Source organism: Callorhinchus milii, unplaced genomic scaffold (assembly GCF_018977255.1).
Source record: "Callorhinchus milii isolate IMCB2004 unplaced genomic scaffold, IMCB_Cmil_1.0 Scaffold1027, whole genome shotgun sequence".
NCBI classification, from domain to species: Eukaryota; Metazoa; Chordata; class Chondrichthyes; order Chimaeriformes; family Callorhinchidae; genus Callorhinchus; species Callorhinchus milii.
In genome coordinates this window covers 6,632-24,366 of record NW_024705768.1, presented here as the reverse complement: position 1 = coordinate 24,366, position 17,735 = coordinate 6,632, and the positions used below count along the sequence as shown (strand labels likewise).

The window sequence follows — 17,735 nt, the reverse complement described above, 5'->3', positions numbered from 1 at the left end:
AGACCAGGATTGATGTATAGAACATGCAACAGGCTCGAGGGGTACAAAGAATTCATCCTGTTTTTGTACTATCCTCCATATCCTGAATCGCTTTTGTTGACCACTCGACCATGCATTCTTCACCGCCCAACAGGACTTCTCAAATACAGTGTTTGCCGATTTCCCCAGTTCCACCAGTCATGGGATCCAGCTCGTCCAACACAGCAATGTCCCACAAACAGTCGTAGATTGAAAATGACCAATTCATTATTGTTTTGTTTTTGGTTTTGTAGGGATTATTATCAGGTGTGTGCACTAAGGAAACTTGCCCAAGGTTTCGCCTCTGCCTGGATTCAACTGAACTCAGGTCTCTCACTTGCAAAGCGAGTGCTCTAACCGCTGAAGTACAGGACTGCATAAACGCCGTCTGGCGTGTGAGGCGCTATTAAAATCTAAATTGTTATTGTTGTTGTTGCTGACTCTTTGTGAGAGACAGAGAGAGACTCTGTGTGCGAGAGACAGAAACAAACTGTGCGTGTGAGAGAGACAGAGAGAATATATGTGTTTGAGATAGAGACTCTGAGTGTGAGAGTCAGAGAGACTATGTGTGTGAGACAGAGAGAGACTATGTGTGTGTCAGCGACAGATAGACAATGTGTGTGTGTGAGCTGCCCCTGAATCTATCCTCCTCTGACACCAGCACAAACACTGCAGATCAACACCAGAGAGTCAGGACATGCCCCTCATTCCCCAACTCAGTCAGTGAGAGAGACAGACACAGAGACACAGAGACAGAGACTGTGTGGACATGTGTCTGTCTCTGTGTCTCTGTCTCTCACACTGACTACAGCTCCCAGGATGCCCCGCGCGGCTCGGCCCGTCACCAGAGGGCTCTGAGCCGTGAGGCATGCCGGGAGCTGTAGTTTCCGGGTCTGTGCCGCAGGCTGTGGCTGTGATTGTGACGGCACAGAGAGAGAGGGACAGAGAGAGACTGTGACTGACCAGTGGCCGCCGTGTCCTCTCTCTTTAATAATAATTATAATTATAATTATAATAATCGTTGCCTTTGATACAGCGCGTTTCACGTCTTCTCGACGTCAGATTAAACTGTTTCGTGAATTGACTGTGTATTTGTGGGAAAACGCGGCAGCCAATTGCGCACATCACTGTCGCACACAAACAGCCGTGGGTTGAAACGAATAATTGTATTATTGTTTTACTTAGGATTTATTATCAGGCTTTTTAATGATTTTGAATAAGAGATCATAATAATCAACAATAGATAATAGATAATAGAAAATCGATAAACAATAAATACAAATAATCATAAAATCTGAGCGTTTGAAAATTTGTCATCACTTTGTAAAACCTTTCTATCTCTCTCTCTCTCTCCCACTCTCTCTCTCATTCTCTCTCTCTCTGTCTCTGTTGCCGCTGCCAGGTTTCTGTTTTACAGAGACTGGGCTATTGACAGAGAGCAATATTTTACACAGAAACCCGACTGTTGCACAGAATCCAGGTCTGTTATACAGTGACCTGGCTGTATACAAAACCTGTCCTGTTATAAGAGACCAGGTTTGTTTTACACAGATCTTGGCTGTTGTACAAAGAACAGGATTGTTATACATAGACTAGACCTCTTACACAGAGACCAGGTTGCTGTACAGACACAACAACAGCAACAAGATTCAATTTATTGAGCACCACGACTGTTATAAATGGAATAGACCTATTATACATAGATAAGGCCGATTATAGAGAGACTTGGGCTGTTATTTAGAACGCAGGCCTACTATACATATGCAAGGACTGATTTACAGAGACAACCTTTTTCTACAGGGAACAAGCCTATTATACATAGTCTAGGCTATTATATTGGGTCTCGGCTGTTATATGTAAACCAGTGCTCTTGCAAAGATACTAGGCCTCTTAAACGGAGACGAGGCCTTTTATACGCAGTCAAAGCCTGTTATGCAGACACCAGGACTGTTGATACAGAGGCCAGAATGCGACACAGGAACCAGGTCGCTTATATACAGACCGAGCATGTCGTGTAAATACTAGGCTGCTATTGATAGACAAGGTCTATTATACACAGAACAGTGCTGTTGCAAAGAAACGGGTCCTGTTGTACACATACCAGTGCTGTTATACAGACAGCAAACCTTTTACACATACACTTGGCCTGTTATACATAGAATATACCTATTATACATAGATTAGGCCAATAATACAGAGAGGAGGCTATTATACAGAAAGCAGGTCTATTATACATTCACAAGGATTGTTTTACAGAGACAAGACTGTTATAGAGGGCACATGAATATTATACATAGACTACGCTGGTTGCATAGGCTCTTGGCTGTTATATGTAGACCAGTTCTCGTGAAAAGAGACGAGATCTCGAATACAAAGACCAGGTCTTTTATAGGTATTCAAAGCCTGTTGTGCAGAGACCAGCTGTGATACAGAAACCAGGCCTATCATAAATAGTCCAGTCATGCTACGCAAAGACTAGGCTATTATTGATAGACCAGTTCCGTTATACAGAGAACAGTGCTGCTGTACATACACCAGTGCTGTTATTCAGAGACGCGGCCTTTTATGTACAGACTAATCCTGTTATACAGGGACCAGGATGTTACACAGATAGCAGACATACTACAGATAAACAAGGCCTTTATTACAGAGACGAGGCTGTTATACAGGGACCAGTCCTGTTATATGTAGACCAGGCCGACAAAAGGGGACGGGCTTTTATATGGCGACCAGTGCTCTTTTATAGAGACCAGGCACCTCATACAGAAACTAGGCCTTTTGTTGATAAACAAGGCCTGTTATACAGAGACCAAGCGTTTACACAGATATGAGGCCAATTATACGGAGACTCGGCCTCCTATACAGAGGACCGGACAGTTCTACACAGACCAGCTGTTATACAGAGACGAGTCTAGTTATACAGAGACCGTACAGAGTCCAGAATTGCTATAAAGAGACCAGACCAGTTACACAGAAACAACACAATTTATACAGGAATCAGTCATTTCATACAGAGACCAGGGAGCTTTGCAGAGATAAGACTTGTTATACAGAGAACCGGCTGTTACGTAGAGATCAGGCCTCTTGTATATAAACCAAGAAGTTATAGCGAGCAAAACACAAAATACTGCAGATGCTGAAATCTGAAATAAAAACAGAGAGAGCTGGGAAAACTCAGCAGGTGAGGCAGCATCAATGCAGAAACAAAAGTGAGTCAAAGTTTCTGCTCCACGACCCTTGGTTAGAAGTTTATAGCGAGACCTGGCCTATTAAACAGAGACCAGATCTGTTATACAGAGACCAGGCCCATTATACAGACTTCAAGCTGTGATACAAATACGAGGCCTGTTAAAAGGAGACCAGTGCTGTTCTATAGAAACCAGGTTTGTTACGTAGAGCCAAGGCCAGTTTTACTGAGGCCAGGCCGGTTATACAGAGACCAGACCTGTTATACGAGACCAGCACATATTTACAAAAACCAAGCCGATATACATATACGAGGTTGTTATACAGAGATCAGGCCAGTTATACATAGGCTATGCCTACTATAAAGAGACCAGGCCTGGTATGCAGAGACTAGGCCAATTTTACAGAGACCAAGTCTATTATGCAGAGACCAGAGCTTTTAAACAGAGAACAGTGATGTTGCACAGACATGAAGCCAGTTGTACACTGTGCAAAGATTTCCTACAGAGACCAGAACTGTTATAAAGAGCCCTGGTCAGTTATACAGAATCCAAGCTGTTATAAAGAGAACCAGGCCTGTTATACAGAGACCAGACCTGTTATACAGAGAACAGACCTGTTATAAACAAACCAGGTCCATTATGCAGAGATCAAGCCTGTTATTGCAGACCCATGGTGAGTTATATAAAGACCAGGCAATAATACAGAGATAAGGCCAGTTACATAGAGACCAGCCCAGTTGCTCAAAGAACAGGTTTGTCCTTCATTCAAGACACCTCCATGGTCTTATTCCCCCCTACTTCTTCGACTTCATAAAAGCACATCAGAAAGTCTGCTCCCTCCACTCGGCAGACACCGGCCTGCTTTAGTTCACCTGCAATTCCTGCCCCACCTTTGGAGGTCAGACATTCAGCATCGCTGTCCCCACACTCTCCAACTCTACCTGCGTTTCCTCTGGCTCACATCCTTCAAGTCCCGTCTGAAGGTCTTTGTCGTCGACCATGCGTTCAATTTCAAAAGCCCTCATTGCCTTACACGGCCATTCGTCCGCCACATCCTTCAACACAACTGACCCGGCCACTGCATTCACTCAAAAAACGCCGGCAGCTTCATATCACCCCCAACTCAACCCAATATCCGCCTCACTGTGTGAGGTTTCAGCCATTGTACACCCCGCACTCCGGAAAACCATCTCAGAGATATTAGGTCTGTCTCAGAGCCTCAAACTAATCCAATTGATGGCGGTTTTTGTCATACTCCCACCCATTCCCCCCATCCCCCGCCCCACCCAACATGCACACCACCTCTCCACATGTTCCAAAGCCTTCCTTGCTCGGGTGTCCTTGTCAATGTATAAGGCTCTCTCATCTGCTCTTGGGATCAAAGTCACAATCATCTGATTTCACAAGAAGTGACTGTAGGAGAGGGTTTGTCAGCTCAGTGACTGGGATCCGCCTACACTCTCACACCGAAACCGAAACCAGTTTCAATCAGGAAGTGCTGAGGTACAAAATGGCTTCTGGACTCCAGGCTGAGATCTGGACCGAAGAGATCATTTGCCCGGTTTGTCTGGATTTCTTCACTGATCCTGTTAGCCTGGGCTGTGGCCACAACTTCTGTCGCTCCTGTGTCACCCGGAGCTGGGAAAAGCAGGAGATCAACTGCTGTGCTGTTTGTCAGGAGACATTTCCAGAAAAGAACCTCAGAGCCAGTTGGGCCTTGGCGAGTCTAGCAGAGAAAGCACGAAAATTGGGCCTGACCCCGACACAGACGGAAAATAAACTTCACTGTGAGAAACACCGGGAGGAACTGAAGCTGTTCTGTGAATCTGACAAGAAACTGCTGTGTGTAGTTTGCAGTCATGGGCAGGAACACAGAGGCCACAGCTTCCTACCCATTGAGGAAGCTGCTGACATCTTTAAGGTAAGAATACCCCTCAAGAAGGATTATATCTGATCCACCTGATATTTTCGCCTTCAAACACGTTAATTCTGTGTATTTATTACAGGATAAATTGAAATCCTCCTTAGCTTCTCTCACACAGAGAAAGGAAACAGCTATAGAAGCAGAAGCCAAACAGAAAGAAAAGATTTCTCAACTGAAGGTGAGATTTCCGTATTTATGTCTCAGTGTCTCTGGTTACTGTGTGTACACGGTGTGATGTCTCAGTCCCTCTGGTTACTGTGTGTTCACGGTGTGATGTCTCAGTGTCTCTGGTTACTGTGTGTATGCGATGTGATGTCTCAGGGTCTCTGTTTACTGTGTGTACACGTTGTGATGTCTCAGTGTCTGTGGTTACTGTGTGTACACGGTGTGATATCTCAGGGCCTCTGATTACTGTGTGTACACTGTGTGATGATTCAGTGTCTCTGGTTACTGTGTGTGAACGGTGTGATGTCTCAGTGTCTCTGCTTACTGTGTGTAAACGGTGTGGTGTCTCAGTGTCTGTGGTTACTGTGTGTACACGGTGTGATGTCTCAGTGTCTCTTGTTACTGTGTGTACACGGTGTGATGTCTCAGGGTCTCTGGTTACTGTGTGTAATGTTTGAATGTGTGACATTTGCAGGAACAGGTGAACAGTCTGCAGACCCACGTCACGGGTGAGTTTGCTAAAATGCACCAGAGTCTGACTGACAGAGAGCAGCGAGTGATGGGGGATCTCAGACAGCGAGAGGAGGAGATTCTAAAGAGAATGGAGACAAATCTGCGAGAGATTCAGTGCAAATTAGATTCTGTTGAACAACAACTCTCCGAGTTAACGGCACAGCTGGGAAAAGACGATCTCACCTTCCTGCAGGTAAAGAGATGACATTATGATATAGTTCAGTAACGGTTATACACAGTCGGGAGCAGACAAACTAATTGTGTTTGATAAAGAGATCAGAGATTGTATTGGAACGTGAGATACTCTGCGCACATTTAACTTGTCTGTGTTGGTGTCTCGATATGAACTGACATCTGTCTGTGTTTGATTTCATTAGGAGGAAGCTGCTGCCAACAGAAGGTATGAAATGATCTTTAGCAAATATCCCACAATTCAACCCATAAACCAACCACAAGGTGCAGTTTCACTTTATACTGTGATCGTGTCTTATTTCAGGGTCAGTGACGAGTGCTTTGATCTGTCAGTGTGTGAGGCTGAGCTGCCGGTGACCAAGTACAAATGGCCGTTGAAGAACACCGTCTGGAGACAGATTATAGACAACATCAGCCCAGGTACATGTCTTCCATTCGCACACTGAAGTCGTTTCAATAGACTTACTTTCACCTGAATCCCAATACATTCGCCCTCCTCCCTCTCTAACACACACACACACAAATATACATACCCTCACACACACACACACACACACACCTCACACCCCACCACTCACAAACACTCCTCACACACTCCTCAAACATACACACACCCCTCAGACAAACACACATACACACATCCCTCACACACGCAACCATCAAACACACTCAAACGCACACACCCACACAAATACACATAACCTCACACACACACACACAAGCATACACACTCCTCAGACACAAACTCTCACATACACACCCACGCTTACCCACACAGTCTCACACACACCTCACACACTCCTCAAACACACACACACACACCTCAGACACATATCGTCATGCACACACACATTTTCACCCACACACATAACCTCACTCACCCTCGCTCACACGCACACCCTCACACACTCACACACAGTTCTCACACACACCTCAAACATACAGCCCTCACATGGATACTCCTCAAACACACAGCACTCACGCACACCTCACTTGCACACCATTTTGACACAAACACATACACGCCTTTCACAGCAACCTCTTACATGCACCTCTGATAGGCAACTCACAGACACATTTATGACACACACCTTACATACACCTCACACACTACCCACGTACAAACACCTCCCATACACACCTTTCACACAGAGAAATCTGACATACAGTTACTACACACATAACCCTCAAACACACATCCCCCACACACAATTCTCGCACAAACACCTCCCACAGACACCCTTCACACACGCACACCGCACCACAAGAAAAACAACAGAATTATACTTATAGAGCGCCTTTCACGTCAGCAGGACTTCCCAAAGCACAAACACCTCTCACACACACGTCTTACACACACACACAGCTCACACAAATCACACATACACAATTCACACACCCCTCACATACACACCATTCATGCACAAACCTCTCAAAAAACACACCTGTGACACACACACTCCTCACACACAGAACTTTCACTCACACTTTCCTCACGTGCACAGCTCTTACACAAAATTAACTCACAAAAATCTTCAAACACACCGTTCTCACACACACCGCACACACCCATCACTTCCACACACATTCACAGCCCTCACACATATGCCCTCACCAACACTCCCCTCACACAGGAGAAGAGAGGAGAAGTGTGAGAAGGTGGAGTATGGTGGGGTGAAGTGGAGGTTGAAGTGGCCGAGGATGATGAAGTGGTCGGAGCAGAGACAGAGGGAGGCGAGGAGGTGGAGATGTCAGAGATGGAAGTTGGGGACTGTTTTGGGGACAGTAAATTAGGATTTTTATAGAGTGGTGGGAGGGATGGCAGAGGGTAAGGTGTTGGAAAGAGGGGAATGAGCCGGTGGAGCAAGTAACGCCCTGGAGATGAGGGTCACCCCACCACGATGACGGTTCGGGCGGGGAACATGGTGGAAGGTCGAGCGGGTGGTTTGGCCTCAGTGAGGAGGAAGGTGTCACCTGGTGTGATCCAGGTTTCAGTCAGGGCAATAATGTCAATACTCTCACCCCTCACACAGACCCTCACACACACCCTCACACACCCGCTCACACACCCTCTCACACAGACCCTCACACAGACCCTCACACATACTCGCACACACCCTCACACAGACCCTGACACACACACACTCACACAACACCTCTAACACCCCTTCACGGACAACCCCAGACACAACTTGAGACAGACCCTCACACACACACCCTCACGCACGACCTCACACAGACTATGATAAAAACGCATTCACACACACACTCACACACAACCATCACAAACACATTACCACACACACCCACAATCATATCCTCACACAGCACCTTACACACGAGCTCACACACAACCTCACACACACCCTCACACAACCCCTCACACACACCCACACAGACCCTGACAAATCCAATCGCACACCTGCACACCCACATTGACACAGACCCTAACATGTACACTTTTACAAATAACCCTCACAGAGTCCCTCACACAAAACCTCAAACACACACTCACAAATCCCCTCAAATACACTCAAAGAGACCCTCACACAACAGCTCTCACACACCCCCTCACACACTCACACCCCATCACACACACACTCTTACATATGCCATCGCATAAACCCTTCACACACAACCTCACACACCGTCACTCGCACACACACATACGCACACACACAAACTCACACGCAACCTCACAAACAAACTCACACACCCACTCACACACACATGATCACGCACATCCCCTCTCACAATCCCTCTCACAACCCCTCATACTGACCTTCGCATACATGATCACAAACACCCTCACAGACCCCATCACACAACATCACACGTTCCATCAAACAAGTCGTTTTACATCCCCTCACATACACACAACCCTTTAACACAACACCATCGCACACACTCTCAAGCACAACCCCACACAGAATACCTCACACACAACCCTCACACATTTCCCTCACACAACCTCAGTAACACCCTGACACTCCCCCTCACACACTCCCTCACACATACTATCACAAACCACACAACGCATCCCCTCACACCGACCCTCAAACAAACCCTCACACACAATCTAATACATCCACTCACAAACAACCTCACAAATATCCTCATACACACAACCACTCACATGGGCTCTCACACACAACATCACACACACCCTCACACACCCTCACGCAGACCCTCTCACACACCCCTCACACACACCGTCACACACCCCTTCATACAATCCCTCACACACACCCTCAAAAAGACCTTCACACACACCCTCAAACACCCGCTGACACAGACATTCACACACACCATCATCCAACACCTCTCATACAACCCCTCTCATAAATCCTCATACACACCCTCAGACTGACCCTCACACACACTCTCACACCTCCACTCACACAATCACTCACTTAGATCATCGCACACAACCTCAAACACCCCCGAACACCCAACTGTTTCACACACACCCTCACACACACTCGCACTCACCCTCACACACACACTCAAACACACACCCTTACGCAGACATTCACACATACCCAAACACACACACTCACACATCCCCTCACAAACTCACATCCACAAACAGGCGCTCACACACACACCCTCACACACAGCCTCACACACCCTCACACACACATTCACACATCCCCTAACAAACACTCACACATCCCCTCACAAACTCACATACACAAACAGGCGCTCACACACACACCCTCACACATAGCCTCACATACACATTCACACATCCCCTAACACACACATTCACACATCACCTCACAAACTCACATACACAAACAGGCGCTCACACACACACCCTCACACTCAGCCTCACACACTCTCACACACATAAAAACACCCTCTCACACACACAAACTCACCCTCACACAAACCTTCACACACAAACCTCAAACACACACATTCGCATACACCCTCACAGTCACTCACAGATCATCACAAAACAGCCCCACAGACACTCATACACCTCCTCACACACACACAAACACACACCCCACCGATTCACATACACATACACAGCATTTGACCCTCTGAGCTGGATTGTGTCTCCGGGTGTAGATGTGTTCACACACAGTCTGAGCTTCAGACGTCCCCTCACTCCACTTTGTGTTGTTTCTCTCTCTCAGCTCCGGCCTCTCTGACTCTGAATCCTGACACAGCTCATCCCAACCTCATCCTGTCTGAGGACCTGACCAGCGTGAGACACGGAGACACACGGCAGCAGCTCCCGGACTCCCCGAAGAGGTTTGATCCCTGTGTCTGTGTTCTGGGGTCTGAGGGCTTCACATCAGGGAGACATTACTGGGAGGTGCAGGTGGCCAACAAGACAGACTGGGATGTGGCATTGGCCCGAGAGTCTGTCAACAGGAAAGGAAAGATTACACTGTCACCAGAGGATGGACTCTGGGCTGTGTATCTGAGAAACGGGGATGTATATAAAGCTGGTACATCACCTCCCACCCGCCTGCCCCTGAGAGAGAGACCCGGGAAGCTGGGAGTGTTCCTGGATTATGAGGGAGGACAGGTGACATTTTACAACGCTGATAACATGTCTCATCTCCACACTTTTACCCAGACTTTCACCGAGAAACTTTATCCTTACTTTAGTCCAGACTTGAATTATGGCGGCAAAAACTCAGATCCTCTGAGGATCTGTCGGGTGACAGATTAATGAGGAGGAAACCCTCAGCCATGACCTGTGTTTGTTTGTGATGGCCACGAGGCTCAACCTTTTATAAACTATGTCGCTTTTCAATAAAGCTTGTGGTTTATATTACAGCTTTCACACTGGGACCGCGGCTCAATACTTTCTCGGGATCGACTGTGAAGCGACGGTTGTGTTTGTGAGCGAATGTAGAGTTAATTTGCGCAGAGAAAAGTCTAAAGTAAGTCAACTGTGACATAATGAACATCAGGCTGGAGCTTTCAGCTCCTGATCTCGACAATAATAATCCCCACATTGCACACAGCTCCTTATCACTTCTGACAGACGTCTCAAAGCCCATCCCAGGCTTTCTACATCTGCTTTAATCCCAATGATACCCATGGGGTTTATCATTGGCTTTCTGTTGAAATAATAACGCGCTCTCTGTGTACAACACGGGAAACGTTTTTAAATCCCCCATATACGCGGTGTTCCAAGTGCAATAGTTTAATAAACCCCAATGTTTGCATTAATCAAAATGAAATAAATACGGTTTTGCATTAATTTTGGGTTTTGATTTTAATCCCACAGCCGGGGATTAACACGGGAAACGGGTGTAAATTCCCCCAGATCCTCGGGGTTTAAAGTGCATCGGTGCAAAATATTCCCAATTCTGCTCTAATCCCAAGTATATAAATCGCTTTTTGCATTAACTGTCTCCCTCTCTCTCACACTCACTCTCACTTTCCGTCTCTCTCACTCACTCACTGTCTATTAATCAGCCGCTGGAGGCTTTGCTACAAACAGGAGACAAATAGGGGCGGAGCCGGGTTTGGGGGCGGGTCCGGAACTGGGGGCGTGTCTGGGTTTGGGGCGGGGCTGAGTTCGGGGGGGGGCGGTGCTGGGTTCGTTCACGTGGCCAGTGCAGGATTTTGATCTGTTGACCATATTTGAGATTTAAAGCGAGGCCGTCACTGCCTTGAAAGGGAGAGGAGGTTTTTNGGGGTTAAAGCCCTTTTTATAATAATAATAGTAATCCTTGTGTTTGATCCAGTGTGTTATCACGTCTTCGGAACGTCTCAAAGCGCTTCACAGTATATACCGTAAACTGTCTCTGTAACAGGTCCTGTAGCTCAGTGGTTAGAGCCCTTGTGGCTCAAGACAGAGACAGGGTGTCAATCCCCGATTGAGGGCGAAACATTGTGCAAGTTTGCTCGCTATGCACAGACACACCAAGACACACACACAGATTGAGACACGCGCACACAGGCACACACAAAGACACACCCCGATACACATCCCGTCAGAGACACGCATACACAGAAACACAAACACACAGACACACAGACAAACAGGCACAGAGAGACGCACAGACATACACAGACACACAGCCCGGGACAGGCAGAGATCGCAGTGTCCACCCAAGTGTCCATCACACAAGATTGGCTTGATTCCCACATTGGTTGCCAACCTCCAGATCAGCTCGAGGAAGACCCTGTTCACCTCACCTTGAAGGAGTAGAAGGGATATTTTTTACTAAACACGCGCTTTTAGGCGTTTGTAAGACGTGAACTGCCCAATATCGAATGACAAGATTATTACCATTATTATGAGGTGTCCTGAGAATACTGTGGGCAGTTACACAGTGCTGCACCGCCATCTCGTGGCAGTAAAGTGGTGCTGCAGGGTTTTGGACGGGGCAAGTGAAGGATGTCACTCTGTAACAATAATAATAAAAATAATAGTAAATCTTGCATTTGATCCAGTGCCTTATCACATCTTCTAGACGTCTCAAAGCGCTTTACAGAATATGCTGTCAAGTGATTTGACTGTTGTGGAGTCCTGTAGCTCAGTGGTTAGAGCACTCGCTTTGCAAGTGAGAGACCTGAGTTCAATTCCAGGCAGGGCGAAACCTTGGGCAAGTTTCCTTTCTCCACACGCCTAATAATAATCCCTCCAAAACAAAAAAAACAATAATAAATTGGTCATTTTCAATCTACGACTGTTTGTGGGACATTGCTGTGCGCAATTGGCTGCCGCGTTTGCCCACAAATATACAGTCAACTCACTTTACAGTCTATTCTGTGAAGCGCTTTGGGATGTCCTCCCGACGTGAAAAGCGCTATATCAAATGCAAGGATTATTATTATTATTATTATTATTATTACATATGTGGATGAAACGCGGCAGCCAATTTCGCACAGCAGCGACCCACAAACAGTCATGGATTGAGCAATCAATTTACCATTTTTTTTTCTTGATGGATCATTATTTGGCATTGATACACCCAACCACTCCCAGTGTTTCTCCTTTATACACACAGACCAACACACAGTAGGTCTCTTCTGTATAAACAGCCACTTCCAGTGCCTCCAGTTGTATACACACAACCTCTCCCAGCGTTTCTCTTTTACACACAATGTAATGGAGAAACTACACACCATCACACCTACCTCTCCCGCTGTCTCTCTTGTATACACACAGCCTCTCCCAGTGTTTCTCCTGTACACGTAGCCTCTTCCCGTCTCTTCCACTGCATAAACCAACCTCTTCCACTGACTCCCCTGTATATACACAGCCACTGCCAGTGTCCTGCCTGTATACACACAGCTCTCCCAATCTTTCTCCTGTACAAACAGCCTCTTCCAATATCTCCCACATACACACAGCCTCTCCCGGTGTCTCTCCTGTACACACACAGTATAAAATTTTAATAACTTTAATATTATATAAATATAAGAATATAAATGCAGTATGTTAAAAGAGTGTTATTCTTGTGACAGACTCACACGCTTGAAGGAATGCAACATAATTCAACAAAGTCTTTTGCAAACTTAATCAACCGTAAGTTGTGATTAACACATTGAGGCAGCCTTAGACAGGTATTACCTTATTTCTATCACGAGTGTTGTAGTAAATCTCTTATTTCCAAAGAAAGAAAAGAAGGATTTGGAATCAAACAAACTTATTTTGCCAATAATTTCATTTCTATTTGCACAATAAAAATCTTCATCATTAGAATATGAATCACTATCAAAAGAATGCATCAAAAGAAATTATTTAGAACTGCAGACAGTATTTTGATTTAAAGTGAGTCCGTCCTCTTCTTAAAAGGGAGACGTGTTTTTTTGGGCGATTAAAAAGTCTTTTTGTAACAACAATAATAATAGTAATTGTCTTGATCCCAGCGCATTATCACGACTTTGAGACGTCTCAATGCGCTTCACAGGATAGTGTCGTGACAGAGTTTTTGCAGGATTCAATGCAACGTGACTTTGTGAATTGTCCTGTAGCTCAGGGGGTTAGACACACAACCGCACACAACCACACACAACCACACACACATACACACACAGAGGGAGGTACGCACACACACACAAAGGCACAAACACGCACACAAAGACAGCGATACACACGAGCATAAACACAGGCAAATACAGAGACAGACAGATGACAGACACAGACACAGGCACAGGCACACAGACACAGAAACGCAGACACAACCACACACAGAAAAAACAGACACACACAGAAACACACGATACACACACAAACACAGGCACAGTGATACACACACTGACACACACACACACACACACACACAGGCACAGAAAGACACACACAGACAGGCACACGCACACGCACACACACACACACAAACACACGCACACACACAGCCCGGGACAGGCAGTGATCACAGTGTCCACCCGAGTGACTATCACTCAGGAATGGTTCCATTCCACATTTGTTGCCGAGCTCCAGATCAACTCCAGGAAGACTCTGGTCACCTCCCCTCTAGGAGGAGAAGGGAGTTGACTAAACAAGCGCTTTGAGGCGTCTGCAAGACGTGAACAGCGCAATGTCAAATGCCGAATTATTATAAATAGTATAATTACTCAGAACATTGTGAGCAGTTACACACTACAACACCACCCTCTTTATTTGTAATTTGAACCCAGACGAAATCACAGCAAATGATTATTTCCCTCAAGTCCACAACAGCCACCTGGAGAGATGCAGAAGCAATGAATTACTGTCTGTGTCTGACCGCTCTCTGGCGTTAGATGGTGATAACCAGACCCAGGGACTGAGCAACACAATTAATGTCATGGGATTCAGTGCGAAACTGTTTACTGACAAAAGCACACGAAAATGATTGAAAATGGATTGGTCAATTATAAGCCAACACTGAGGAGAAGCTCCGAACCCCAACCCTCCGTGAAGGAGGAGAAATAAACGCAGTTTGTTTGTTTGTTTGTTGATGAGAAACTGCGAACTAACTCGGAATCTCTGTCTGTTTTGCGGCCTTGGACGTCCAGCCGACATGAAAGACTTTTACACCACGTCATGTTGTTTCTCTCTCTCTCTCTCTAACACTTTCTCTCAGAATTTTACACTCTCTCTCTGTCTCTCACATTCATTATCTAACTCTCTCTGTGTGTACTCTCATACTCTCTCTTTCTCTCTCTCTCACTCTCTCCATTGTAGAGAGGCAGAGTGAATGTGGGTGAGAGACAGTAAAGGAATGAGTGACTCTGTGTGTTCATGGACCTAACGTTTCAGGAGGTTGTCATCCCACAGCCACAGAGCGCTCAGAGAGAGTATCTGTGCATGTGGTAGGAAGAGGGGACGGGCAGTGCAGAATTCACATGAATGTGTGGCATTATCACACATGTCCGGTCAGGGAGAGGACAACTCTGTGGAGAGGAGCCAATGGCAAACGGATGCTCAGTGGGACACCGAGAAGAGTTTCAATGCAACTGTCATTGGGGACAAACCCTTCAAAGGAATAGACAGATGTTTCTCTCGTGGTCACAGAAGATGAGGATGCAGCCAATGCCACAGTATCGAATAAGAGAGCAGAGAAATTGTTTTGGTCAAGAATTACCGAGAGAAATTACTACAAATCAATCGGTGCTCAGGGTAGATAGGAAACCCGGACCGGACGGGATGAATCCTAGTTTACTGAAGGAAATAAGTGGTGAAATATCGGAGGCTCCGGGAAAAATCTCTTAAAGCTCTTTGGACACCAGTGTGCTGCCAGATGTCGGAAGTGATGTAAGTGTTAGTCCACTGTACATAATGCGGCAGAACGATAAAACCGATAATTATAGGCCAGTCAAACTCACTTCATTCCTGGGGAAAACTATGGAGACTGCAATCCGAGACAAAATACATTTCCACTTAGAAAATTATGGTATAATATAGAACAGTCAATACGGTCTAACAAACTGGATACAGTTTTTTATGAAGTAACGGAGAGGGTGGAGTAAGGTTCTCCAGTTGGTATTGTTATGCATTTTAAAAATATTAGATCGTATCATATAAGACACTTGTAACCAAAATAGAAGCCCACGATTTTAAAGGGACGGTGGCAGCTTGGAAACAGAATTGTCTCGGTTACTGAAAGCACAGTGTAGAGGTGAACGGTTATTATCATTCCTAATATGAGGACTTGCAGATATGCAAACAATGCTGCAGGTGCAATCTATCGAATGATATGCACACATGTGCCATTGTCAGTTGACTTGTGCACACTCTGGTTCAAACTATAAAACCCATTACATTGGCAGCTTTTAGACAGATATTTCGATACCCATTGATGGAAAGGATATACTTGGTGGCAATTTCAGTATGGAGGGAAGTCTGCAGTGGTGTTCTCCATTTGTTTGTATTGGGACCACTGCTAATTTTGATCAATATATATTAAATATTCAATATATTAACAAAACGGGCGGCGCCTTCCTAGCTGCAGAAGAGGAACGAAACATGGCTGGTAATAACTAATAAATTGAAAGTGCCACGTCGTGTAACCTTCCCATCAATGCGTGTCTGAATATGTATGTAAAAGCTGCCAGTGTACAGGGCTTTTTAGGTAGAACCATAGTGAGCACAAGTTAACTGGCAATGGCACATATATGCATATCATTGGACAGATTGCACCTGCAGCATTGTTTGCAGATCTGCAAGTTCTCACATTAGGAATGATAATAATGTGTTGGAATGGAAACAGAGGAGATGTACCAGAATGACACCAGGGATGTGGGCCTGTTCAGTAAATGGTTCACTTTAGTTATCTGATGTTTGATGGCCATCTGACTGAAGACGGTACAAACCTCTGAACAGTCCAGAGCAGCCAAAATACACTGAATGATTGAGCTCGGCTTGAGCAAAAACTTCAAAGCAGGTCAATAAGGGCAGCATCTGGCAAAGAATTTAGCAACTGTCCTTCTTGCCAAACCTGAGAAGATTTGCTGTTGCATCACTGGGCACACAATAGGAGGCAAAGGATCGACAGAATGTATACCCACAGCGCAACGTGTGCAGATGACCTCAGATATTAGATATTGATGTGAGCAACAAAAATGATTCTATGAATGGAGGGCCTGGACTATGAGGTGTGGCGTAGTGTATTGGCCATTTTGACGCCGCAAAAGAGATTTTTGGGAGGCGACATGATTGCTGTCTTTAGTCATCTAAATGGGTGAAATCAGAATAAATTTACACAAACATTATTTCAGTTCGCGGATTGTTAATCTGCGGAAAATGCACGCTTGGGAGTCAGAGGCTTGAAGCAACGAGTGTTGTTTTTTGAAACACGAATCACATATCTTATGAAATAACAATATGTAATTCAGCGCACAGAGAGATTGCGCAATCGGTGCATCCACTCTGTGATAGTTTGGTACAATATTGGTTTCACTCTCACTGGGTAAGATCAAACCTGTGTGATGGATATTGGGCCAGAACAAGATCAACAATTTCTTCATCTCCAACTCACTAGCCTGATAACGAACCTCGTCTTATAACCATGAGCTCCGCCGCCATTCATTCCCTGTCATCACAACCCACAACCACAGGCATTTAATGCAACGTGCAATTGGCCTGAATCAGACACAGATGCACCCTGACCACAACACGGGTTAGATTTCATTCCAGCTTTCTGTTGTTGCACACGTCACCTTGAATGTGGCTCAGCCCCCATGAGATCCTGCTTACCTCCCCCAAGGAATCCAGTCAGCAGTTGGTGCCAGCAGCGAAACATTGGCGTTACACAATCATTGGTGCA

General features: G+C 45.7%; 2 protein-coding genes across 2 annotated transcripts; both read left to right on the top strand.

Moving 5' to 3' along the window:
- The first annotated feature begins 4,702 nt into the window (after positions 1 to 4,702).
- On the top strand, positions 4,703 to 6,446 carry LOC103172803 (nuclear factor 7, brain-like). The gene is made up of 5 exons (XM_042346573.1): positions 4,703 to 5,127; positions 5,213 to 5,308; positions 5,771 to 6,001; positions 6,186 to 6,208; positions 6,305 to 6,446. Exons 1-5 carry the CDS (start codon positions 4,717 to 4,719, stop codon positions 6,444 to 6,446), a joined length of 903 nt encoding a protein of 300 aa, XP_042202507.1. The 5' UTR covers positions 4,703 to 4,716.
- A 1,455-nt stretch (positions 6,447 to 7,901) lies between these two features.
- LOC103174305 (zinc-binding protein A33-like) lies at positions 7,902 to 10,793 on the top strand. Its single transcript, XM_042346572.1, has 2 exons — positions 7,902 to 7,955; positions 10,097 to 10,793. The coding sequence occupies exons 1-2, from the start codon at positions 7,902 to 7,904 to the stop codon at positions 10,691 to 10,693; spliced, it is 651 nt and encodes a 216-aa protein (XP_042202506.1). The 3' UTR covers positions 10,694 to 10,793.
- Positions 10,794 to 17,735: the final 6,942 nt, after the last annotated feature.